We start from the raw sequence: 27,805 nt of genomic DNA on the forward strand, positions 1-27,805 counted from the left end.
TATGCGACTACCTTTGATAACTTAAACGATGGCAAAGGTGAAGAAGATGGAGCTGAAGGGAACTAAGGAGAGCAGACTTTAGCACAACGTTAAGTGCCAAATAGTGAGTTTTTTCAACAGGATGGTTTGAGAGTCGCAAGTATGTTAGGAGACTACAATATCAGAGATCAGAGGAGGACGGCTGAGGAAGCAGACGAAGATTACAATGCTCGACCATACCACATCTGAGAAGTCGCTACAGGCTGTGGTACTACCCTGTTGTGTGCTCTCTGGTGCTGATGTAAGACGAGGAGTGAGTCGAGGAGATATTAGTCCTCGATCTACGAGCAAGATTATCTGCTCAGCTATTATTAACCTCGTCTTCGATAACGATCACGTCGAAAGGCGGCACAAGTGGTGCTCCGACCTGGTTTTTTTGTTGCGGGGTAAGAAGGAGAGTCCTCGAGAATAAGTAAGATTTTACCTCGAGCCCATAGCTTGTCTCGATAGTTTACTCAGCTCATGCTACGTGACTCGCAGCCCTAGAGAGATATACTTCGCCATTCCAGACAGTATCTTCTGGGCATTGTCGTTAAATATCTCGCGGTCTACTACAGACCTTCAACTCTCATATATTCATAAGAGCTTCAAACGCTTCTCACGCAGTCGTACTTCGGTTAGTACCCGCTTCTAGCAGATTTGTCTACTGCCGGTAAGTTTGCTAATCCCGCTCAGGTTAGGTGTGACGCAATGAGTGCAACATATCTATCACTTATACCTTTTTTCTTATAACTCCCAAGGGTATGTGTGTCTAGCATCTACTCGTGACTCCCGAAAAATTAGAGTACCAGCGCGTTCCACCCCACCTTATGATCAAAACCCTTCCCCCTAGTATACAAAACGCGTCTCTGGATTTACTTCTGTTAGACTGGCAGAACTTTCTGCATATGATGAACGTGTTGCTTCCCATGCCTCAAAGAGTCAACAGCAGTGCGACACGTGTTATCGGCGAAGGCAATGTGGAAATTAGATGAATATAGCGGACTTCCCATGGAAAAGACCAGAATGATGAATTACAGCAAAATCCTAACGTTATTTCTCTCTGATCATCAAAACATACTTATTATACCGAGAGAGATACAGCCAATAGGATATGGAAATGGTGTGCCGACCCTGATCACTTGGCCCCACTCCAAGTGCCGGAAAGGTCATATAGTAGCCGAGAGTAGTGAGTCTGAGCTTGAACTAGTGGGAATGAACACGAGCGACCGCAAGACCCCGGACGCTATAGATAATGCGCTGCGACCGCTTATCTATCTGACTTATTACTAGACATGAGTTACCTAAGCCAGGAATAGTGAACCATAAATTCCATTGGTACAGGATAAGTTTCCGAACCTACAGCCACGTAAAGCGATTTAAACCAGGGATCTAGAGGTCAACTGTCTCACGATTACACTTTGATGATGCAGAGGCAATCTCATGAATAGAGTTCTGACCAAATCGATCCCGAATTGCATATGCTTCACTGCGATTAAGGAATAGCATGCGTAGGAATCTACCTGCTCACGTTCTATGGATCAGAAAAAGAGCACTTTATTGAAAACTTCACTGTTCCTTGGATGCAATTTGGCTTTCTCGGGCCTACTGCACCCAGAGCCACCTTCTCCAGTTTTGTTGAAGATATACCTCTATCTTTCCTAGTTGCAAAAGAGCTTTTTTCTGGAGGATGTTTCAATCCTAATTTATTGGTGATGGCACTTACGGGCCAAGGGATTCTTTTGAACTTCCTTGTTGCTTCAGAACAGTTTTATATTATAGAATGAGGTGAGCAGTTAGGCCTACACCACAGAAAGAGTAATAACGACGTAGACGAGTAGCAAGAAACAGTCTCTCTGGCCAGATGATGAATCTGTCGGACACTCTATTCCGAGATCCAGCCCAAACCGGCAGAGAAAAGGAACCTGAACTTTGCAAGTAAAATAACCGCAATAGGCCGAGTCTCGTATGCGAGGGCACCAGTAAAAAGTTGGATTCGAAGCTATAAATTAGAAGTAGAATATAGAGCCCCACGTACCTCTGGAGGGTGGTTCGTCTTATTGGAAAAATGAGGCATGGTGAATGGCGAGCCTCAGCTACGGACTAAGTTACCGGCGAGGGTAAATTTCGAAAAAAAGGGAATTACCTATTCTTCATGCTCAAGTAGTTGGTCGATGATGAGCTTGAGAACGGAGGTGAGTCTTACCCCTACGATGTCTCCTGAGACCCTAATTCTTGACACGCTTGATTCACTCAGTAAGCTCTCTAGTGGTAGACCACCTCGAGCGGTTCGGCTGTCTAAGCCATTGTTTCGTGACTAGGCGTATTGACTCCTACTTGGGAGATTTAAGTTCATCCGAATTTAAGGAATTCAGATATGAAAGAGGTTCGCTGTTTGACCGTTAAGAGTAGGTATACCCGTTCCGCTGTTTGCTCAATTGGTTTCTGAGTTCTAGGTTTCGTATTGCTTCAGTGCGTACTCCAAATTCTTGTTAATAGCTCGAGTATTTGCAGCGTTGAGCTGGCTCACACGTCAATACCTACGCGTTCGTGATGGATCCGGAGGATTAATCCTTTGGCCGACTACTCTGGGTGACTATATTTATCACCTAGCCGAATGTGGGCATAGAATTAGTACGTCATGATGCAAAGGGGAACCTTTTCTCCCTTATGTACGGTGAGAAGCTACCGGGTAAGGAAGCTGACATTACGCTACAGTTTGGCATCTTTTAATGCAGTCATCGATTCTCCGAGAGGTCACAATTACCGCGAAGCAATGAATCAACTCAGTTTATCGATTGAATCGACGGATACACATATTTGTGCTTGTGAGGTTAGTCTACTATACTTAGTACTTGCTCTGCGTGCTCATGGTCTACACGCGAGCTTCTGGACACTGTGAGCGTGAAGAATACGAGGCGTAAAACAAAATAAACTTATGTTGAAGTCTCGGAGTTAAGAGCCCTAATCCCTATCACGTATGGAATTGTGATGACTACCGTACCACTCATCTCGACCTCCGCTCTCTTACACAGCAGCCTCCATAACGAAAAAGGTAAAGCACAAAAATCATAAAGAGATCCGAAGGCCATTCCATTTCGACAAAAGACCCACATCATCAAAGTGTCACATAGCTTAATGTGGTGCTCGCTCTAATCTCCGATATGAGCTCTCCCTGCTCGCGCGATTAGGCCAGCCAAAGAGAGTTATGAAAGAGTACCTTTATCCTTTTCCAAGATTAGGGCTCACGGCGCCAGGTATGTGAGGCCATTTAGTCATTCACGATAGGGTGCTGAGCAGAAAGTGGGAAAGTGTGTGCGATAGTTAATTGAGCACCCTGACCGGCGCAGTACACCTACAGCATTGGTGTATGATTGCTTAGGAACCTGTCGCTATCCCTACATGTGACCTCCTCGAAATTCTTTCAACTTAAGCAAGTCTAACGAGGGCCCCCCAATGCCCCATCTAGTTTTCTCATCTGGCTTATCAAACTCTTTGAGGCAAACTACGAACTGTTCCCAGAGAGCAGGTTAGGTTCACTAAATCTGAACAACATTAAGAAAAAAACCACCATTATAACGTCTCTTCGCCCCTTGCACCCTGCCATTCTTATCTATCCAAAAGGGATTTGGTTCCCATTATACGGGTGTAGCAGAGGAAATCTCGTTCGTTAGGAATGTCCGGCCTCCTCTCTCTCTATAGTACAGAACGGTTGCGTGATCCAAATGTGTGTAGTGACAGTGAGACATCAGAAAAAGTCGAAGACTGAGAGTAACGGAAGTTTCTTGAATTTTAAGACACCTTTTCATCTCTTCATTGCCTTTCTTTCGCGATATTCGATAGTTGAAATCGTAGATTAAGATATCTGAGGTGTGTCCTACTGTGCGTTTAGCGATTTGTGATATAATCCATCCTCACGCATCGAGCCTCACTTTTCGACTTCCCAGGACCTCAACTCAGTGCGCTTATACAAGTATTCGTTCACTGCGCAGTAGAGTTTAACCGTACTAAGTTTGGGATGAATTTGGGTGAGTTGGTTCCTCTTTACCGGGGACGATCACCTGTTTAGAGGGAACGATCCTCCGAGGAAAATAGCTCCCGATGCCCAGATGAAAAAAAACTACACCTACATCTAACTCCGAATAATATATCTAACGTCGAAAGGGGGGGGAACCGAAGAAGGAAAAGGCATTGAGAAGAGAGGCCCAATTGTAGGGAGCTTAGGTCTTGATTGTGAGGCCCAATTCTTGACTGGAGGGACACAAAGGCCTCTGCTCATCCCTGATAGATAGGAGAGAGGGGGCGCAGGAGCTTTTGTTTTCATGTTGTCAAAGAGTTGAACAATGGTTTTTCGTGTTGTCAAAGAGTTGAACTAATGAAAATAGATGGCGATGCCTAATCGAATTGATCGGGTCATGTAGGAACAAGGTTCAAGCTACCAATCCCTGTTAGGATGCCTCAGCTGCATAACATCATACTGACTTACCACTTGAACACTTATCGTGATGATAAAGGCTCATCTCGCCGTGACCTTCTCTTGAATTCTCAAAACTTCTGTCGCTTCCATCCCCGCAGGGCAGAGAACCCATCGCTTCTCGGCTGTGCTAACCGGAGGCTTGGGAAGTTCGGAATAGGAGAGAGCACTCATCTTCGGGGGGCTTACTACTAGATGCTTTCAGCAGTTATCCGTCCGCAACTTGGCTACCCAGCTTTACCGTGGGCACGATAACTGGTACACCAGAGGTGCGTCCTTCCCGGTCCTCTCGTACTAGGGAAAGGTCCTTCTCAATGCTCTAACTGCCCACACCGGATATAGACCGAACTGTCTCACGAACGTTCTGAACCCAGCTCACGTACCCGCTTTAATGGGCGAACACACCAAACCCTTGGACATACTACAAGCCCCAGGGGTGGCAAGAGCTGACATCGAGGTCCCAAAACCTTCCCGTCGATGTGAGCTCTTGGGGAAGATCACCTGTTATCCCCTAGAATAACTTTTATCCGTTGAGCAACAGGCCCTTCCATCGGCTACCGTCGGATCACTAAGCCGACTTTCGTCCTGCTCGACGGGTGGGTCTTGCAGTCAAGCTCCCTCTGCCTTTGCACTCGAGGGCCAATCTCCTCTGGCCCAGAGGATAACCTTTGCACGCCTCCGTTACCTTTGGGAGGCCTACGCCCCATAGAAACTGTCTACCTGAGACTGTCCCTTTGGCCCGTAGGGTCCTGACACAAGTAGAATTTCTAGCTCTTCCAGAGTGGTATCTCACTGATGGCTCGGGTGCCTTTCGTTCACCTAAGGGCCCAAAAGCCATCCAAGAACAGTGAAGCTTCATAAGGGTCTTTCTGTCCAGGTGCAGGTAGTCCGCATCTTCACAGACATGTCTATTTAACCGAGCCTCTCTCCGAGACAGTGCCCAGATCGTTACGCTTTCGTGCGGGTCGGAACTTACCCGACAAGAATTTCCTACCTTAGGAACCGTTATAGTTACGGCCGCCATTCCACCGGGGCTTCGGTCGCCGGCTCCCCTGTCATCAGTCACAACTTCCTTGACCTTCCGGCACTGGGGCAGGGTCAGCCCCCATACATGGTCTTACACTTTGCGAGACCTGTGTTTTTGGTAAAACAGTCGCCCGGGCCTGTCACTGGCGACCCCCTTTGTGAGGAGGCACCCTTCTCCCGAAGTTACGGGGCTTATTGCCGAGTTCCTTAGAAGAAGTTGTCTCGCGCCCCTAGGTATTCTCTACCTACCCACCTTGCGGTTTCGGGTACAGGTACCCTTTTTGAAAGGTCGTCAAGGGCGAACGCAGAAAGGCCCAAGTAACATCTTAGCACTTTGCTTAACGAGCTGCTTTGTGTTGCTGATGGAATGGCCATTGAACCCCTATAGTCACGTGCATTGTTGGAGATCATTGGAAGGATATCTCTGTGAGCATGTATCTAGTGAGCAATTCATCCTGACCATTCTTCAAACAACGACCCTCTGCAGAAGCTACATTTTCAACGTCAATGTCCTGATGCGAGTAACGAGGGTTCAATCTTGTTAGGTCCGGAAAAATCATTGCATGCTTCTTCCAACATTGTGATTGACCCATTTTCAACGTTGTAGAAGTTATAACGTTTTCGATGCATCAATCGTGCCAGCCAGACCCTCTGTCCATTTAAATTCTAGGAACTCTCATTTAACCAAGATAGCTTCCTACATACTTTTGAGTAGCAATGGTTGATTTCTAAACAGGATTGACTATCAATCTTACTACTCACGCTCTATGACGACCTGCATGACTTTCCCAAATCCTTGTTTTTGAAAAGAGAATTACAGAAGAAAGAAGGATTATTAAAAGGAAAATGCTTGCATTTCATCATCTAATATAAGCGTCAACTCATAAGGTACTCGACCTCTAATGAGAACTCTAAGTGCGCACCTTCTTCCCTCTCGTACTGTACTCACTGAAAGTGGAAGAAGAAAAAGGGTGGTAAAGGGAAGGCACCCTACTAACTCATAAGCTGCAAACTCCAAGGGATTAGACAACAAGGTGAGAGGGTGGACCACATAATCCATTTTGACCAAAAGCTGAGACGGGACTCGGAAGAGGAATCGGTAGTACAAGGAAAATATATTACCAACGACGACTATATTTGCCAGAAGATAAGAAGAAGTGACCAAACAAGTGTACACAAGTGATTGCTCTGGACTTTTGGAGAGTCTATGCTCGTGCGATGATAATCGAGTTGCGTAGCCTGGATATTCACCCTCTGCGTCAGACTAACCTACTTAGGTATTCTCGTTTCGTTATATCTTTCAGCAAAAACCCTAGTCTATAGTGGCAACTTTTCTATTCTGAGGTGATATAGTGTGACAGCGAAGTACCGAATTCCGGACTACGGTCGTGCGACTCAGCTTACGGTTTGGCGTCAAATGTGAGGATTCTGACCGAACTTATCTATTAGCACAAACAAATTCATCAATTTTTCGAGCAATGAATTTATTGCTGTTACCGAGATAAAAAGAGGAACTTAAAATGATTGTGTAAATTTTAGAGTGTCATATGAGGCAATGTGTGAGGAGATATAGCTAATCTCGAATTACTACTAACAAAGTGTTATCATTTACTCTTAAGAATAAGTGTATATGTTCTCTTCCATCACTATGGAAGAAAGAAATCTGTTATTGTCATCAGAGGACCCGTCTAACAAACAAATGCTCTCATCATACCTCATTATGATGTTTTAAAACTGCCACACACTCAAGAATAAAATACTTTTAGAATTTTCTCCAGTGGATCAAATGCCCCGAATTTTTCGGCACATAAGTATTTAGCCAACACGAATTAATCTTCTAAATAGGATATTGAGAAAGATATTGGTGAATGAATAGAATGACTTCATTTAGATGAGAATTAAGAGAAATCGTTCATTTAACCTGCGACATGTGTTGTGCGTCATGCTTGAAGAGCAAAATGACTAACAACGACCTTTTTATACTGAAAATAGGTCTTTATTAGGTGCAAAGAAAAGCTCTAATGGAGCCTCAGTGCAATAACAAACCTTCGTGGAGTCCGATGAATGTAAAGAGCCAAGCGAGGGTTAAGAATATTTATCACTTTCACTGATGATTATTTTAGATACGAATACGTATATATTCAGAAACGTTCACGTAGTCTCTGTATTGTTTAAAGAAGTTCTCAAACATTCCATAGGTCTTAGTGAAGTTGAGAAAACTAGCATTTCAAAGTGAGGAAACGATTAACACTGTGATCTGATCAGATAGTAGAAGAGTATGAAATTCATCTTTCCAGACTATTTGATTAGGAACAGGAATTAAGTTCTAACTCTCAGCACCTGGTACACGCTCACGAAGAATGGTGTATCAGAGAGAAAATCGAACCCTGGTTTTGGCCATAGGATGTTCGATCCTCCCATATGAGATTATGCTTTCTTATACCTGAACTTCAGTTTTGGTTATGCAGTGTGGATGACTCAGGCACAAAATAGTGATCCTAAGACAGTGGATAATTGTGTTGCCCTACTAAGAGTAGTTGCTTAAAACTAATTAAAAACACTTGCTATAAGTGATCTATAGAAATGTGCATAAAAGCTTACGTTTTTTAATGTTCAATTCTTCAGAAACTGGGGAAGAAGACTGAAGGCCCAACGCATGTACTGGCCCGACCACAAACTCTCTAACGATAACTCCCACAAACCATGCGTGTCTCAAGGTATCCACTTGATTTCCGCGATTAGGTGCTGTATGCACCAAAGCCGGATACGAGATAGTTTGGTTCCTTATTTCTATGCCGAGTCCTAAAGAAAAATGCAATTAAAGAAGGAGATTTTTATTTCAGTATCAGGAAAAATGCTACTTTTCTTTAGAAGGCGAGACCATCGATAAGAGAGAGCACAGACCTAGAGGCAAAAATCTCAATGTTGAAATTGAGTCCTTTCGCAATAGAAATCAAGCCAAATCTTGTTGAGAATCCTATTACCTCAACAAGAGTTTTGAAGTAGGTTCATCCTCAGTGTCTACAGATCCTACCTTCAAGAATTATTGTGTCATGAGAGGAGAAACCACAACCGTAGTGGGAGGTGTCAGAGCCGAACACCACCACCTATCGTCACCATTTCGGGTGTCTTTATAACTGAACCCTTAGCTTTGATGTAGTTGTGAGCATGGCAAGTTGAGTATTGCCAATCGTGCGTCTTAAACAAGTAATAGAGGAGTTGACAAAGATGAATGGATCAAACCGATGGATATGGAAATGGAGCTTCTATGTACTTCAATTTTAGTATTGGATCTTGTAGATTCGCAATCTGGATGGGATTAACAACCACCTATTAGAGATTGTTAGAATGATCCTTTTCAAGAGGAAACAGTGGTTGATGATCTGACACAGGTGTAAACGACATACCAAGCCCTAAGGGAACCAATTCGAATTTGTTAGCAGAAGGATACTACTTAGATGTGTATTGTACAGAGGGAGTCGGACTTGACTAGTTATACTTTCTCAGATCTCTTGCCAGTGTCTAAAAGTCTCATCCAGGACACTCATTACATGCCCCAAGTGGCGTAACAGTTTTTGATGATCGTGGAGAGTATGGCCAATGGAGTGTCAAAACTTCTTTTTTCTGAATTGGAAATCTTGAGATCGAGATGAACCAATTTAATAGGTACTGGTCTAACCTGAGGATTTCATAGCCAAGGTCAAGGAGCAAAGGTTTGCAGCTTAAGTCAGTCCGATGTTTACGGGACCTATAAATAGCATCGTCATCATGGAATAAATAAAGGGTATTGATGAGCTAGGATCAATTTATGGCTTTGATCAGCACGTTGATTTAAGCCCTTGTGTGTATAGCAAAAATACCCGAATTCATGCACAAGTGTTTATTTTAGTGTTTTTATCTTGCCTCGAGTGTTTATGCAGATGAGCTATCCTACTCATTAGAATAATGTAGGTTTATTGAATATATTAAGAACTGGCTTAGCGACCCAAGTCAATAAATTGAGATTCTGGCACAGGCGTAGGCTATGTTGTCTTGTAGGAAATATTTTGCAGACACTCTCAGTACGAATTATATCTTTACCCATGAGCAGCGGAAGGATCTTTCCAAATCCAATCGTATATGGCAACAATCTCCAAACAATTTATCAGTTAATATAAACAAATAAATAACATACAGAAACCTTCGCACAATAATATGAATTTAAACATGCTTCTGAATCTAACTCAGAGTCTAAGAAGAACTATATTACAAGAAACCTTTGCTGGAAGACTTTCCTCGTGTGCAAGTCCCTCTTTGAATCGGAAACCACGTATTTCAATACACGCGGTCCGATTCGCATACGACCTACGGAACTGGCCTCTCACAAGACACCCGATTTGTCGATATCTGATGCTGATGGGTGCTACTATAGATCCTGAGGACACACAGAACCCACAAATTAGGTTTTCGGTGTGTCATTGTGAGCCATCTCTGGTCAATTCAGTCGCTGTGTAAGAATCCAGTAGTTGTGGGCTGTTTATATGTTGTGCGTGGACTACTCAAGGGTCTAGAGAACAATTCTGCGAAGATTGGAGGAACGCTGTAATCCACGACTTGATGTCGCGCAACTGGGTGACCATGAAAACCAACACTGTCCCCTATCGATAGGTCGATGCCTATACTCGCGTTTAGCAGGTGTAGTCAAAAATGCCTCACTGTGTATCCCTTTAATAGCTCCGGAACACACATATCCGTCCATGCTATTCGAAATGTCTAATCTTTCCAAGGAATACACTCTTATTATCGTACTCATTTAGTCTCTTCGCCACGATCGTCATTTAGAAATCATGATTTAGCTTGACTAATTCTCATTTCCATGGAGCACGTTTCCATAGATGAAAATGCTTCCGCTTCGTCCACCACTGCTCGCGCAGGTGCTTCCCTCTAAGGCGGAACGCTCCCCTATCGATGCATTTTTACATCCCACAGCTTCGGCAGTTCGCTTAGCCCCGTTCATCTTCGGCGCAAGAGCGCTCGATCAGTGAGCTATTACGCACTCTTTCAAGGGTGACTGCTTCTAGGCAAACCTCCTGGTTGTCTCTGCACCCCTACTTCCTTTATCACTAAGCGGTCATTTAGGGGCCTTAGCTAGTGATCTGGGCTGTTTCCCTCTCGACGATGAAGCTTATCCCCCATCGTCTCACTGGTCGACCTTGACCCCTGTTATTTTGAGATCATATCTAGTATTCAGAGTTTGCCTCGATTTGGTACCGCTCTTGCAGCCCGCACCGAAACAGTGCTTTACCCCTAGATGTCCAGTCAACTGATGAGCCTCAACGCATTTGTGGGAGAACCAGCTAGCTCTGGGTTCGAGTGGCATTTCACCCCTAACCACAACTCATCCGCTGATTCTTCAACATCAGTCGGTTCAAACCTCCACTTAGTTTCACCCAAGCTTCATCCTAGTCATGGATAGATCACACAGGTTCGGGTCCATAAGCAGTGACAATTGCCCCATGAAGACTCGCTTTCGCTAGGGCTCCAGTGGGTTCCCTTAACCAAGCCACTGCCTATGAGTCACCGGCTCATTCTTCAACAGGCACACGGTCAGAGTCTTGGTCTCCTTCCACTGCTTGGAAGCTTACGGTTTCATGTTCTATTTCACTCCCCGATGGGAAATGGAATAATGAAACTTTATGATCCAAGATCTAACTAAAAGAGAAAGGACCCACATTCTCCACGCTCCGTTCCATTGTGGAAGCTTATTTTCCTCCGGATGATTAGAGAGATTTTTTTCAGAAAGCGTAGAAATCAATCGTTCGAGGCCGTTCGTAATAGAAAGAAAGAGACCACTACTTCGCTTCTTTGTTGGACCGCCGGCGCGAACACAGTGGTCTCTGACCAGGACCAGGAACCAATTCGAATTTGGATCTTGATATGTCGGTGCTTTTTAACCGTAGGCATCTTGCCAGGAAGTTGGTGGGCTCATCATGATAGGTCGGGGTGGCTGGTGGTTTTCGGAGATCCCGTAGAAAATGCTTCTTTTAATGCCTCGGGTATTAGCCACAGCTCGTATTCATTTCAGTCATTTTACCCCTTCTTCATTCTTGGACCTCGTTTCTGAATATTGTGACTTTTCCATGCTGTGCCTCAGGAACTTTCCAATACGGTCCGTATTGCTAGCTCCCGTTCATAGTTTTGCTACAGATGAGAGGAACCCTTAGGTTTTCGGGGCATTGGATTCTCACCGATGTTTGCGTTACTCAAGCGACATTCTCGCTTCCGCTTCGTCCACCACTGCTCGCGCAGGTGCTTCCCTCTAAGGCGGAACGCTCCCCTATCGATGCATTTTTACATCCCACAGCTTCTGGCAGTTCGCCTTAGCCCCGTTCATCTTCGGCGCAAGAGCGCTCGATCAGTGAGCTATTACGCACTCTTTCAAGGGTGACTGCTTCTAGGCAAACCTCCTGGTTGTCTCTGCACACCTACTTCCTTTATCACTAAGCGGTCATTTAGGGGCCTTAGCTAGTGATCTGGGCTGTTTCCCTCTCGACGATTGAAGGCTTATCCCGCCATCGTCTCCTGGTCGACCTTGACCCCTGTTATTTTGAGATCATATTCTAGTATTCAGAGTTTGCCTCGATTTGGTACCGCTCTTGCAGCCCGCACCGAAAACAGTGCTTTACCCCTAAGCATGTCCAGTCACTGTTGTGCCTCAACGCATTTTAGGGAGAACCAGCTAGCTCTGGGTTCGAGTGGCATTTCAACCCCTAACCACAAACTCATCCGGATTCTTCAACATCAGTCGTTCAAAAACCTCCATAAGTTTTCACCCAAGCTTCATCCTAGTCATGGATAGATCACACAGGTCGGGTCCATAAGCAGTGACAATTGCCCCATGAAGACTCGCTTTCGCTAGGGCTCCAGTGGGTTCCCTTAACCAAGCCACTGCCTATGGTCACCGGCTCATTCTTCAACAGGCACACGGTCAGAGTCTTGGTCTCCTTCCACTGCTTGGAAGCTTACGGTTTCATGTTCTATTTCACTCCCCGATGGGGGTTTTTTTCACCCTTCCCTCACGGTACTACTTCACTATCGGTCACCTAGGAGTATTTAGCCTTGCAAGGTGGTCCTTGCTGATTCACACGGATTCCACGTGCCCCATGCTACTTGGGTCAGAGCGTAAGCTAGTGATGCTTTCGGCTACTGGACTCTCGCCATCTTAGAGTGCAGCACTTCCACCGCTTCGCCTAGCAGCACGACGCTTGTATTGCTCTCCCACAACCCCGTTTTCACGGTTTAGGCTGCTCCCCATTTCGCTCGCCACTACTACGGGAATCGCTTTTGCTTTCTTTTCCCTCTGGGCTTACTAAGATGTTTCAGTTCGCCAGGTTGTCTCTTTGCCTTACCCATGGATTCAACAGCAGTGTTTGAAAGTTGACCTATTGGGAATCTCCGGGATCTACGCTTATTTTCAACTCCCGAAGCATTCGTCGCTTACTATGCCCTTCCTCGTCTCTGGGTGCCTAGGTATCCACGTAAGCCTTTCTTCGTTTGAACCTCGCCCTTAACTTTTAAGGCTATTGTTATTCTAAGGTGCTGCTAAATGGAAAGGATCTTATCAACGTTCCATGAATGATAAATCATAGATCGAACTGCCGAATCGGAAAAATGGAGTGCTATCATATAGCTTTGTATCGGCTAAGTTCACGATTGGAGATAAGCGGAACTCAAACCGCTGACATCCGCCACAGGGGTAAACCACCGCCTCTCAGGCCCCCGACTGATTCTACCATAAAGGCCAACAATAGACAATAACTCCCTCTAACACAGCTTACAACTTTCATCGTACTATGCTCTCCAAAGAGTAACTCTTCTCAAAATCTCAAAAGGTACTGAGTTGGAATTCCCATTCTAACTAAGGATTCTTGTGGTTCTGAAGAATCCAGCTATAAGAGAACCAAGGAACGGAGAGCTTTCCCCCCCTTTTTCGTCCGCCTCTTTGGTCTTAAGAATTCCTCGCAGGGGCAGAGAACCCATTGCTGTCTCGGCTGTGCTACCAGAGGCTCTGGGGAAGTCGGAATAGGAGAGCACTCATCTTGGGTTGGGGTGGGCTTACTACTTAGATGCTTTCAGCAGTTATCCGCTCCGCACTTGGCGACCAGCGTTTACCATGGGCACGTCAGACTAAGCAATAAAGTACCTCGGATTTTTCCCTCCGCCTCGGGTTGTCTCGCGATCCCTTCTACAGCTTGGCCCGCAGTAGTACTTGACCAACCCCAGGTCCAATAGAAGCAAGCCCGACGGCCAACCCAGTAGAGATTGGGTCACTAGTTATCCTGTCTTGAAGGGGACTCAAAAGATCAACCGGATTGAGTTTTCACTATTATTTGTATGTACTACCATATGTGTATTACCATAACACAGCCGATTGAGCAAAAATGAGTGGAAGAATTTCTTTCATGTTTAAATTAGAACATTTTAAAGTTCTAAAATTGATTTATACTTTACTCGTTTTCTTTTATACTTGGTCTCTAAGGAACTCGGCAAAATAGCCCCGTAACTTCGGGATAAGGGGTGCCTCCTCACAAAGGGGGTCGCAGTGACACTGTATAACGCATGATATAGGGTTAGCAAGGATGTTTAGTGCTGATCGACGCAATCTCACTGTTCACATAAATTCTTAGTATTATCAACGCATATTCTACTTGTTAGCCCTCATATTCTAAGTAAAATGCTACAATAGCTTGCATTTCTACCAGCTATCACCAATGAATGGATATTATCTGAAAAGCATGAGAAAACCTTTGTAGGTTATACTTGACAATGTAGTTCTTATTGATCTTGGACCTTATTTTGTAGTTCTCGGACTTGCCACTCAATCCTCTTTGTAGTCCAAGTAACGTTCTCTCCCATCACACATTTCCCCAATCCATGGAGTTGAAATAATCTAAATCCGCTTCGTCAGTTAATAAGGTCTTGTCAACATTTGCCCTCGTCTTCTCCCTTCCTATTATAGCCAATTCAGTGTAATAGAGCAATGTCATCTTCACAGCATCCATATCGTTCTCAAACTCCATCTCCTTGTACACTATCTCTAAGGTACCAATCTGAATGTCCCCCCAAAATCATTCCTCAAGTACCTCTTACGTAGTGATCCAGTTACTTTAGCCCTCTTCACAACTACTGGATTAGGTAACCGCCAAAATCCCGTAACCAATAGGAAGTTTTCTTTGGTGAATGTTACAACTGTACCATTCAAATTGAATGTCATTGCATCCTTCCTATGGTCTTCAACCTCCCTCAATAGAATGTGCTTTTTGTCAACTTGTTTTTTTTTTTTTTTTTGCGAATGTGCTTTTCGAAAAGTAATTTAGTAGCAACTACTAAACCCGAGAAATAGCAACAGAGTAGATTTCTCATCCACTTATTGGTGGGCTGATTGAACCCCTGGCAACTAATACGATTGAACTATCATTTGCTTTACATACTTGGTGAAGAGGAAAATGCAAGCTTTTTGGAATTACAAATTAACATGGTTAGATGAGCAATCGAGCCTCCCATCATTTGAACATTTCGCTGGGACTTTGCTTGGTCTTTCATATATTAGATACCAAATCTAACCATTTCGTAGGTTAGGATCGACTCTTGATCACTATGCTTGATAGTCGTAGTCTTGTCTCTCGAATTCTCTGTAATGGTCGACACGATCCTCTTCGTCGATTAGCTTTCTTGCCCTACTTATTTTCCTTCCTTTGTGGACTGTTGAAGATAATTTCCATGTCCACAAATCGCCCAAATACTGTCTTCCTAGAGAGGGCAAGTTGAGTGAGAGTAAGCTTCTCTTTCACTATCTTGTTAGTCGTCCTAATGTGTGAGGAAAGGCTGGTCGCTTGGCTTGAAAAACGATCCTGGGGAAGAATCTTGAATAACAAAAAAACAAGGATAAATAAGAATTCTATTCAATACTTGATACATGATGTACGTTCCTCAATGCACGATAAACCACTTCATGAATCATCAATTCTATTTCAAAGTAAATCACCACCAATTTTGTTTTACCTGGATTGTGCCAAAGATATTTGAGATGAATTGAAATATCAATTTTAGCAAATCAATGGACTACAAATCTACCAAGTTCACATTGGTTGTGCCAAAGATATTTGAGATGAAACAATTTCAACAAATCAATGGACTTCACTCACATCCATACATGATAAATATGGTCATCCAAATGATTCTAGAAAAGGAAGAAATATCATCCAAGAACACGATACCAGATAATTGTACGATTGATTCAAAATTAGAGTTCCAAATGAAATTTGTCCCAATTTTTAAAACTATATATTTTTTTTTTAACTTTTTGCTTTCATCATCATCGGCGAAATTATTGAAACAACCTTATTGTGCATGCGTGCTTGACTCACAATTCTCGACTCTCGCTACTCTCCTTGCTCCCTCACTTTCAATTTTGCAACTCTTGTTATTTGTTTTCTTTTAATATAAAGAGACCAAATAGCAAGAGCAAAACACAAGAGCCAAAAATAAAGAACTAGAGCTATGAAGAAATAGAGAACGTAGAATGAGAAAACCTAAACTATTAGGAGCAAGAATAAGGGAGCAAGAGTTGAACCTGCATCACAATATTCAATAATTGCACTGTATATGATGTTAAGAAGATTTCAAATAAAATTATATACTTTTGAAAAACTTTGACTCAGAGTTCATTGGTCAATAATCCTACAACAGTCCCTCTCTCACACACAATATCTGAAATTTGAAGAAAATATGGATAGTAGTAGAATAGTACACTTCTAAGGGTTATAAGGTCTAGGGAGTTGTAACTTCCGAAGACCCACAATGTAAAAAGTTGATAAGGTACAAAATTGATGCAAACCCACAGATTCTTTGGGCCAAACAAATGGTAGAGTGCCTAGAGTTCACAACTCTTACTTCTCAAACTCTCTACTTCCCTTGATCCAAACACACCCTGGACATTTGCAAGTATCCATTTCAATAGAAACATCGCCGAGGTTGCTGCCGCTTTTCATCACCAAGATACTACAAAACATACATTGCCAAATGATGTGTATACAAATACATGAAGAAACACGTTTTTTCAAATGCCTAAAAGTCAATGATGTTTCAAATATCTAGGTTAATCGATACTTCACAAACGCCTCAAATCAAAAACTACGAATCTCCTTGTTCCATAAGTTAAAATTCGCCGTTTCATTAAACCAGAATGAACTTCTCCAACACAATCGAATCGATCGATAAAAATATCCAAAATCATGACCTAAACAGAATGAAGAAAAGGACATACAGTGCCAAATCAAGGCTGAGGAGTTTCAGAAGAAGAAGAAGAAGAATCGGAGTTGGAGGTTCCTCGGCGTAGATCTAGAATCAAATCTCCCAAGTCTTTTCGAGCGGACTCTCTTCCAAACATGAAACCATACCTGAGAAAAAATGGAGGAAAATGAATTGAATTAGCAATATCCAGAGAAGAAACTTGAAGAAATAGAAGTAAAATCGCACCAGAATGAAATCGCAGAGAAGGCTCCGGCAGTCGCAATTGTCTGAATCAGAGTGAAGGATTTCTCCATTTCAATTTCTCACCAAATTTCTCCACCGATTCAGAGAAGGAGAACATAGAGATTCTTTCATTTCTTGGGCTTCCACCTGTTTAGGCCCAGACAGAGGTCCATCTGTTTTGGGCTTTTAACACTTTCGGCCCAGAGAAAGTCAAGTCGATTGGGCCTAATAGGAGATTGATTGGTTTGGGCTTCAACCCAGAGTAGCACTTTTAAAGCTAATAATTAAGTATATAACAATATTTTTAGAGAATTGTAAATATAACAAAATCTATTAATTATAGACTTTATCGTTGGAAGACTTTTATTAGTGATAGACTCTATTGCTAATATGGCGATAGATTCAAGAAGCTGAATCTAAATTCTGCTATATTTGTACATTTGTTTGCATTGTGCTATATCTACTTTGACTAAAAAGTCAAAATTTTGAATCTTACCTGACACCCATAATTCACACGTGTTAAATTTATTGATACAATTATTTGTTTAGTTTTTCTTTTTAAGTTTTACAATTAAATCTAACCATTGATTTTCGAGATGATAATTGATATCTTTTTACTAAATATGCTCAAATTGACTATTGTTTTTATAGTCTCCAAAGTTTAAAAGCATAGGTTGATTTTTACCCAAAATTTAATTAAAAATATGGAGTCTAAATTATAATAATTTATAAGCTCTACCATTAATATTGTTATAAAATTTATAAGACAAACAAATTAAATCGTGCAACAACATTTATTGCACGTTATCCACAATATATTAATATATTTAGCATTCCACTTGTATCAAATAAATTAATCCATTAAAGTTTGCTGAAAACAATGATAAGATTGCATGAATATGTGTGTAAGTTCAAGAAATAAATGCCAAAATGAATATTGGCATAAAGTTTTGTACTACTGATCTAACATTTTTTTATACCCGATAGGTTCTCCTTGTGTTGGGGACACGTGGCAATTGATTTAGGAATTTTAAGAAACAGGATTATAATAAGGATTGGACTCTGCATCTCAAAACAAATTGTGTAGACAACAAATCTATGTTCTGAATTGATGGAATAGACAATTAAACTAGAATCAGGATCAAAACAAAAAACAAAACAAATGAAAATAAATTGGAACTTTTATATTATGTACTGAACAAACACTGCATCTCAAAACAGCAATGAATCAATCAATCAGCTAACTTTCTACTCCACCCTATTCCTTAGGATTCATATATTTTTAAGATGATGAAAATGAAGAGCTAATACAAAAAGTTATCTGTTCAGATGGTTGAATAGAATCAGGTCAAGAGTCATATAATTACCAGGCATAAAAGAAGAGGAGGCTGAGGCACCTCCACTAAGCTTTTCCATACAAAAAAGTGATAGCAAGTACCAATTTGTTTCATTATTCTGTTGATGTTGTTGAGACTTGAGATGTGAAGTTTCAGCATCATCATCAACCATTTCAGTTTTTTTTTTTTTTTCAGTTACCACCCAGATGATTAACATGAATCCTCAGAACTAAACACTCTCCTCAGTCCTCTGACTCTTCTAGTGCTTGCTTCAGGATTTCAACAACTTTCGACATTGTTGGTCGATTTCTTGCAGTCTTGTTGAGACATTGATTGGCTAAATTGGCAACTTTCCGAGCTGCAACCAGGTTATACTGGTTTTGAAGCCGACGATCTATTATTGTCTTGAAACTTTTACTGTTTGTAGGAAATTGTTTCACCCACTCCAGTAGCTTTTGCTCCCCTGTTGGGCGGTTTCTTTCGAGAGCCCGTCTGCCTGTTAGGATCTCATACAACACTACTCCAAAACTCCATATGTCACTTTGCAGTGTTAGATGTCCAGTGACGACATACTCGGGTGCCGCATATCCATATGTCCCAACCACCTGTGATTATGCAACCAGCAGAAATCAGCTTCATAATGTCATCAGTCTACACCATTGATGCTTCATTTCGTAAATCTACTAAGATTTACTCCAATGAGTAGAAATCAATGAGCAGTTGAGTAACTTGGCACAAGAAAAAAAACAGCCATGTTCGAATTTTCCCAATTAAATTAACAAAATCCCCAAATCAAAACTACAATGAGAAATATTACACACATTGTTTACATCATAGGCTATCTAGTTCTATAGAATAATAGCATTGTAAACTTTTGTTAGAGATGTGAAATAGAGCTTTCATATTTAGATGTGAAAATAGAAAACTGTCTAAATACACATACTGCAGCAACCTAGAAAAATGGCTTTTCTTGAAGGCAAACATGAACCCGTTAAGTTGTGAACTTACTGCAGTGGACACATGTGTGTGATCACCAGTTGGCCCTTCTCTAGCAAGCCCAAAGTCCGAAAGTTTAGGAGAGAATTCTTCATCCAATAGCACATTTGATGATTTGAAGTCCCGATATATCACCTTTTTCATTCAGAAAAAGCAAAATTATCAAGTTATCAGTGAAAAATTGAATATTGTGTAACACAATAAGTGATTAAATAACGTCAATCAAATACAAACACTGCGAAAGAGCATAGGCTAAATGTGAGTTAGCACTTCAGAAGGGCATATCCCACTGGAAATAAAGGCAAAACAATATGCAACTTAGCATAAAACCTTGATGGAAGCAAAGGTCAGATAGTCGTTATGATTCAAATGCATCAAGAAAGTGTTATATCCCAAGGAAACTAATAGAAATAAGATTGTACCTGAACTTCTAATCCTTCATGTAGATAAGCCAATCCTTGAGCTGCACCAAGGATAATCTGTAACCTAGTTTTCCAAGTCAAAAGAGTTGTACCCCTACTAAAGAGATGATCTTCTAGGCTTCCATTAGACATGAATTCATAGACTAAAAGACGTTGGATCCCTCTTTCTCCGTCTTCTGAACAGTATCCCAAAAGCTTTACAAGATTTGGATGACTAACAACTCCAAGAAATTGAACTTCTGCAAGCCATTGTTTATGACCCTTGAACAATAGAAGAATAAAACGTTATGAAAAGCAACTAAAACATAGGAATATGTCCTAAACAAAGACAAACTGATCATCTTCAGCCCTGTTCAAGCTCTTTAAGCAACTAAAGACTAAATGCAACAAAGAAATAGCAATTACCTGTGAACTATTTGATTTAAGCCGCTTGATGGCAACTATGATTTCCTCTCCCTCATCACCTTCAAGTCTTAATTTCCCCTTATATACACTCCCAAACCCACCTTCTCCAATCCTTAGCGACCTGCTGAACCCATTCGTCGCAATTTTGAGCTCGTCGAGAGTGAAAGCTCTCAGAGTATGCTCCTTCTCTTTGTACAACTCAGGTATGCTCCGGGGCGTAGGCAAAGTTTCCAATGCTTCAATCCCACGATTGGTAGGTTTACGATCCGATTTGTTTCTTTGATTCAATTCGTTAACCGATCCTTCTCCACTCTTAATCTTCGTTTTTCGATGCCAATTGAAGAAACAACCCATACTCAAATCTCAGGCCGAAACTCGAACAAAGATCAAACTCCCAACAATTCACTCGTAGTTTAGTTGAAGACAAGGGTATCAAAAGACCAACAAAGTCAAATTGGAGACGGAACTAACAAACCCAAAAGCTAAAATTCTATCCAAAATCAATCAACAGAGGAAAATACAACTAGAAACTTGGATTGTAAGAAATGTACATGGAGGAAAATCAGAACACGACAAAGAACCGAAGTAAACGGTTAAATAATGCAGAGAAATTCCAGACAGAGAACAACAGAGGTTAAGGAGATTGAAATGGAAAGGGGGGGTTGCAACTACAAATACACGGTTTGATCAAAAAAAGAGATTGCGTGCAGAAAAGGGTAGAAGAGATTGATGATCCATGGAAGAAAATCAAAATTCAGGACGCAAATCAAAGGAAGACTGAGTGAAAAAGGAGGAAGAGAAGAAGAAGAAGACAACCTTAGTTTCCATGACTATGAGCTGCCAACTACAGGAAGCAAGCGAAGCATGGTGAGCGGTTAAAAGAGGAATCCTCCGGCTTTGCTTTGACGAATAGTAGTCCTATTCACATGCGACCTTTTTCTGATTTTCCTTGAAAAAAACCAAAAAGACAAAAAAAAAAAAAAAAAAAAAAAAAAAAAAAGGAACAAAAAAAAAAAACAAAAACAAAAACAAAAACAAAACAAAACAAAAACATTTCCTATCATTTTTTATTATTATTTTTAAAATTAAGTTCATAAACACACTTTCACTTTCAAATTTCTTTCTTTTTTGTCTACTTTTCACCAATAATTTAAAAAATCAAGCTAAATTTTAAAAACTAAAAAATAACTTCCAAAATATTATTTTTATTTTTAAAATTTGGCTAAGAATTCAATCACTGTACTTTATAAGATACAAATCATGGTAAAAAATTGTAGATGAAATAGGCTTAATTTTCAAAAACAAAAACTAAAAACAAAATAGTTACTAAAGAAACCTCAATTAGGAGTTAATATTTGTTTTCTTGGTTTTTTTCCCCTTTTCTTAATTTTCTTTTTGCATTTAAGACCTTCATTTTTATAGGACTTTAAGATAAAGATTTAAAATGTTGATATAAATGAAAATATTGAGATCTAAATTTTAGGAAAATTTCGATCGATAAAATGACAATTTTGATGGATGTTTTTGAAAAGCTTATATAAACAAAAAAAAATTCAAAAAATTAATTTAAAATAGTAAATAAATATTTTATGATTCTTAAACAAGTTAAGATGTCTATTGTTTATGATATATTTACATTCATTTGTTTTTTTTTTTTATGTATTATGGATTTTTCTATAATACAATGGAAATCCCATTTACCCTCAATGTTGATGTCGATGATATGATTCTTATGCCCCGTTTCATAATCATTTTGTTTTTTTTTTTTTTTTTGAAAACTAAGCTTGTTTCCTCTACATTTTTTTACCATGATTTGTATCTTTTTTAAGTACAATGGTTGAATTCTAAGCTAAATTTCATAAATAAAAACAAGTATTTAAAAGCTACATTTTTTTAGTTTTCAAAATTTGACTTGATTTTTTAAATTATAAGTAAAAAGTAGATAATAAAAAAAAGAAATTTGAAATTGAAAATAGTGTCTATAAGTCTAATTTGTAAATAAAAAAAAAATCAAATAGTTACCAAACGGGGCCATGTAATTTGATACAATTTCATTTCTAATATGAAAATTGTCATTAAAATTAGGTAATATATAATATATTTTTTTTACTAAATTTTGGATCTAGTTTCTATTTGTTCCATATGTATCAAAATATTATACTTTTAATAATTAAGTTTTAAGATTGGTTTTAATTTAGTCCCTAAGTTCTAAAATGTTACAGTTTTACCCTTGAAATTTAAGATTTGTTTCAATTTGGTTCTTACATTTTAAGATTACACTTTTAATGTCATTTTTTTCACTAAATACTCATTGTTCGTCTTTAATGTTAATGTATATTAATTAATCAAAAGAATTAGAAATAACAGTTTAACTATTTTCATTAGAATTAATAGTTGGACTATATTTCATCAATATTGAAATTAAATTCAAATTTTCACTTTGTCATTATTTAAATTTAATCAATAAACATCATTGCAAAAGACTGAAAGTAGGTATTTAGTGAAAATTTGAGATTGAAAGTGTAAATCTCGAAACTTAAGAACCAAATTGAAACAAACCTGAAATCTCCAAATCAAAATTGTGACATTTTAAATCTAGGAGTAAATTGAAATCAAACTCAAACCTTATGAAAGTGTAGCATTTTAAAACCTAGGCACTAAATAGAAATTAGACCCAAAATTTAGGGACCAACAAGATATTGTTCTCCTAAAATTGAGTGACAATCTTCATTAAACATTATTTAATAACGTATTAGTTTATAAGCACATTTTGTCTATATTCAAATTATCGTTCTATATAAGTAAGAAATCTCAATATTTTTCGTGATATGGACTAAATTATTAGAAATATAAATGTAGGAACTAAATTGTTATATATTATAGTTAGGAGACTAAATTATTGCAAAATCAAAAGGTCATAGACTAAATTGTCACCATCATAAAAGTTTAGGAATTAAAAATATTTTTTAAATTTTTTTTTAAAGTTTGGTCTCTGAACTTTTATAATTATTCTATTTTAGTTTCTAAACTTTCCAAATATTTATTTTAGTCTCTATCTTGTTTTTCCTAAAACTATAATTTTGTTTCTTACCCTTAATAGGTATATGTTTTGAACATGTTAATGTAAGGCTTGTTGGAAATAACTTTTAGAGTAATAGAAATTTCTGAAACTAATTACATTACCAAATTAAACAACAAAATAAAATATCATAGCGTCTTGTAATTTATAGAGTGAGACATGGTAATAAATATTGGTCATAGTGAAAATATGCTCCTATTGCATCGATTCATTAGACACTTCATTTCGAAGATATAATAATTCTTCAAATATCTTGTGTGGTATCTAAATTTTCTATCCGGATAAATTCTTAAAAGAGAAAAAAAAAATAATAAATATAAAGATGTGATACGAGATGGAAATTATAATAAAAAATGTAAGAGAGATTTTCAAAAATAGAAAATAAAGAAAACTATTTGTAAAAAATAATAAAATTTTAATATTTTTTTATAGAGACTAATATAAGTCTATTAATGTCTGAAAACTGATATCACTAAAAGATGTTAATAGAAGTCTATCAATGTTAATATATATATATATATATATTACTATTTCTATAAATAGTTTGATATGTTATTTGTGAAAATTTTCCAAAATGTAATATGCGCGTTTTTAAAAGATGGAAATAAATGTTAATTGAAAATTCTTTAGACCTAACTTGGATGTGAAAAAGTCAATTTTACTTGGAAAAAAACAAAGTCGTTCACCTTCTTGCAAAGAAAAGTAGGAACAATAAATGTATTTCCATCTCATTAGAGGATTACACCATAGAATGTTATGTATCCACATTTTCTTTGTTTTTTTCCTTTCTCTTTCCCTTTCATTTTTCTTTTCCTTCCTCTTACTTTTTCAAACAGTTATCGAGGAGAAATGAGAAAAAAAAAGGACAATTATTGATAAGAGTCTATTAGTGATAGACCATATCACTAGTAAGAATTTATTAATGATTCAAGTCTATCGTTGATAGACTTGGTTATATTTGTAATTTTTTTTAAAATGATATTATATATTTGATTATGATTCCTAAAATGCTACCAATTGTAATTACCCAAACTTTAGAATCTATATTTATTTGGTTCACGAGTTTTTAATATTATAAATTTTGTGTTTAAACTTTTTAATTTTCGAAGGAGAGCAATTCAAAATCTATGAATCGAGAGGGGGAGCATCTCAAAATAAGATTATAGATATTATTGAAGGTTTTTCCAAAATTGATTGAGATGTTGATGTAGACTTGTTATTCTAAAAAAAAAAAAATTGCAGTTACGGGCCGACTGTAAATATTCATATATACCAAGGGTATAAGTGGAAAAAAATTACTCGCAAATAGGGGTTGACTATAAATTTTCGTATATATCAAGGGTACAAATGGAAAAAAAAATGTCTCCCGGTGCCCTATAATTTTGGTTGCTTAAATTGAAACATTTATATCATTTTTGGTTTTGGCTCCCTTCTTCTACCTACTACCTAACTTATTTAAGATCTTCCACTATTATTTTTTTTTTCTCGTATTGTTCATAGATTGGGTTGGATTGGATTGAAAGAATTTTCAGATCCAATCCAATTGTTCGGGGTCGTAAATTTTTTCAACTCAAATAATTCTTATTAAAAAATGAACCAAACCCAACCCAATCATGAAATATTTGGGTTGGGTTGGTTCGGGTTAATCGGCTTCTTTATTTAAAATTTTGTTATAAAAAGAAGTAAAACGTAAATATGTAAAAATCTAATTTAATTATTTTCATATATTGAATTAAGATTAATAACTCAATTTCAATTTATATAGTAACAATTTTCTTTCTAAAGTGTAAAGAAACTAATTTTGAGAGTTGTTGAGGAATAAATTATTCAAAAAATATTGGAATTAAATAAAATTAAAATCAATATATGTATAAATAATTGTGTTATGAGTAATAGAAAAACATATTTTAAAGTTAATAATAAATTCGGATTGGTTCGGTTGGTTCGGTTGGTTTGGGTTATATTAGATAAACCCATGAACCAACTCAACTCATAAAATTTTTATTTATTTGAACCCAACCCAACCCAAATGAGTCGATAACCCAACCCAAACCCACCGGTTGGGTTGGGTTAATCGGTTTTTTCGGGTCATCGGATTTTTTGAACACCCCTACTACCACACGAGCTAAAAGTGAGTTTTAACTCAACGATAATTGACATGATCTTCCTCCTTAAGAGTTAGAGGTTCAATCCACGTCCTTGTAGTTGGTTGTACTTGTACTCCAAAAAAAAGTTAAGAAACCACCCACACCACCCTAAAGATATCCATGAAGTAGTTTGATTAATTGTGTACGGAGAATGGTTTTTACACTTAAACCACAACGATCAATTTCAATCATGTTTAATAGATAAGTATTAATTACTATATTAAAGATCGATGATTCGATTCCCATCTCCACCATTATTAAACTAAAAAAAGAAAAGAAAAAATAACTTAATCTACATTTTATTCTTTAAAAAAAAATTAGAGGAATCTTGGAGCTCATTTAAGATGAATTAAAAGATAAATACCCTAGAGATGACAGTTTGGAAACAAGATATAAATCAATTCAGAACACGTGATAGATATAACATAGAATGTTTCAAAAAATCATGGCGAGCTAAGTTGTTTGCCTGTCAAGTTGAGATTTTGCGAAGTATGACGGGACAAAATCTTCTAGAATATTAAGATAATTTTTAAGATTTCGTTTGGTAATCATTTTATTTTTTGTTTTTGTTTTTTGAAAATTAAACCTATTTTATCTACATTTCTTACCAACATTTGTATCTTTCTTAAATATAATTGTTGAATTCTTCATTAAATTCTAAAAACAGAAACTACTTTTTGAAAACTACTTTTTTTAATTCTAAAAAATTTGGTTTGGTTTTTTAAATCATTGGTGAAAAGTAAATAACAAAGGAAGAAATTTGATGGTTGAAGTAATGTTCATCAACTTCATTTTCAAAAATAAAAACAAAAAATAAAATGGTTCATAGACAGGACTTAAGATACCCAAAATCCAATGTGCACTCCAAACAGCAAACAAAAAAACAAAAAAAGAAGAAGTAAAATAAAATAAAAATAAACCTGCAAATTTCTTGTTAACCAAATACAATATTTACCTTCAAATGATTGGATATTGCCATGACCTATAATATTTGATATTCCATTTTAAAGTGCAACAAAATGGAGAGAAGCTGGATTACATATGTATGCCGAAGAGTTTTAAAGCACTAAAAATCTCAATAGAATGTAGAACCTTTAGTATTATTATTATTTAATTACTCCCACTAACTTGCCAATTGCATTTGTCAATATTAGTGGTTGTACCTCTCACAAATATCCTAACCATTACCTCAAAGTATCAAGTACATTTTTTTTCAACTTTATTATATAGTTTTGTTTTGGGGTGAGAAAAAGCACACTCTTACTCTTTTAAAAGTAAACTAATTATTATATTTTGAAACTTTACTAAAACATGATTACAAGCCAATCAATGAATCATGAAAAGTTTAACCGACGTAATATTAGGAATCGAAGTCACATAAGCATGTGAAAAGTACTTGAAAAGTGCTTTAATTACCTCTAATTTAGAGTCATTATTGTTAGTTGATGTGATTTAATATGGTTTATTTAGTAAATTTCAAGAAACCATGTTACAGGAGCAATTTGAGCCTATTTGGACAAAAATTGGCATGAAAACCAAAACCATGCATAGAAGAGGAAAAGAGATGCCAAAGATGGAGAATGGAGGGCGGTGCAGTGCCTCAAGGCGCATCCCACAGCGCTAAAACCCAAGAGGATGATTTGCAATGGCGCCACGAAACTCCGACACCCCGAATGTGACGGCAGGAAAAAAATTGTGCGCTACGACCATACGAAGTGATCCAACTTTGTTGCAGCGCCGGCTGCGGCAAATTCAGATTTTTTTTTTTTAGATAGCACGTTATTTTTATGTTTGAGGAGAGAGAAGTTTAGAGGCAGTACAGAACAATAATTTCAGAGAGAATTGAAGGAAAATCATTCTCTCTCGCTCTCTCACTCGATCATAACACTCAATTGCATAATCATTTTGTTCATATCTCCAAATACATACCATACCTATTTAATGTGAACAATTTATGTATCTTATTTCGCAATTTCTTTTTTTTTTTGATAAATTATAAGGTGTTTTTCTTAAAAAAAAAATCACTATTGGTCCCCAAACTTTAGTAATTGTGAGTGAGGAAAGGAAGTATTATTTTCGATACTTATAATATCCGTGTCATAATACAAACACAAAAACTACATGTCATGATGTATGCAAAAGTTATCATTCTTTTTGACATGACAGTCCATTGTCCATTTGTTGTTATCCAAAAGAACTATAAACAAAATACAGGGATACTGGTTTAAATATCAGTGGTCAGTCTATATGTTTCTTCCTAGTAGACGGAGGCAGTACCTCTTCCATGTGTGTTCTGGTACTGCAAGGAAGCAATCTGTGTTTTGAATGTCTGTATATGGCGTTTACTACTTCCTTCCGACGCCCGAACTCCAGCTCCTACTTCTCCT

At 38.3% G+C, this 27,805-nt stretch overlaps 2 protein-coding genes across 3 annotated transcripts; both read right to left on the reverse strand.

The window, feature by feature from the left end:
• Nucleotides 1–14,916: 14,916 nt before the first annotated feature.
• On the reverse strand, nt 14,917–18,056 carry LOC120078095. 2 transcript variants are annotated; one of them, XM_039032309.1, is made up of 3 exons: nt 17,036–18,056; nt 16,824–16,956; nt 14,917–15,420 (listed from the first exon to the last, which is right to left on the reverse strand). In XM_039032309.1, exons 1-2 carry the CDS (start codon nt 17,101–17,103, stop codon nt 16,833–16,835), a joined length of 192 nt encoding a protein of 63 aa, XP_038888237.1. In that variant the 5' UTR covers nt 17,104–18,056; the 3' UTR covers nt 14,917–15,420; nt 16,824–16,832. The 2 variants fall into 2 exon arrangements, with proteins under 2 accessions (XP_038888237.1, XP_038888236.1); XM_039032308.1 differs by lacking the exon at nt 14,917–15,420 and adding an exon at nt 16,164–16,558 and having other exon boundaries at nt 17,036–17,733.
• Nucleotides 18,057–18,293: 237 nt separating this feature from the next.
• LOC120078093 (probable serine/threonine-protein kinase PBL19) lies at nt 18,294–21,098 on the reverse strand. Its single transcript, XM_039032307.1, has 4 exons — nt 20,193–21,098; nt 19,788–20,048; nt 19,378–19,500; nt 18,294–18,974 (listed from the first exon to the last, which is right to left on the reverse strand). Exons 1-4 carry the CDS (start codon nt 20,544–20,546, stop codon nt 18,612–18,614), a joined length of 1,101 nt encoding a protein of 366 aa, XP_038888235.1. The 5' UTR covers nt 20,547–21,098; the 3' UTR covers nt 18,294–18,611.
• Nucleotides 21,099–27,805: the final 6,707 nt, after the last annotated feature.

This window comes from Benincasa hispida, chromosome 5 (genome assembly GCF_009727055.1).
Source record: "Benincasa hispida cultivar B227 chromosome 5, ASM972705v1, whole genome shotgun sequence".
NCBI classification, from domain to species: Eukaryota; Viridiplantae; Streptophyta; class Magnoliopsida; order Cucurbitales; family Cucurbitaceae; genus Benincasa; species Benincasa hispida.

Bases quoted from the DNA above. Each gene is read 5' to 3' on its own strand.
- LOC120078093 (XM_039032307.1), bottom strand. From the start codon at position 20,546: ATGGGTTGTTTCTTCAATTGGCATCGAAAAACGAAGATTAAGAGTGGA. The intron at 20,049-20,192 runs GTAATTGCTATT...CTATTGTTCAAG, and splicing joins TTAAATCAAATAGTTCACAG to GGTCATAAACAATGGCTTGC. The intron at 18,975-19,377 runs GTAAGTTCACAA...GCATAATCACAG, and splicing joins ACACACATGTGTCCACTGCA to GTGGTTGGGACATATGGATA.
- LOC120078095 (XM_039032309.1), bottom strand. From the start codon at position 17,103: ATGGAGAAATCCTTCACTCTGATTCAGACAATTGCGACTGCCGGAGCC. The intron at 16,957-17,035 runs GTGCGATTTTAC...ATTTTTTCTCAG, and splicing joins TTCTCTGCGATTTCATTCTG to GTATGGTTTCATGTTTGGAA.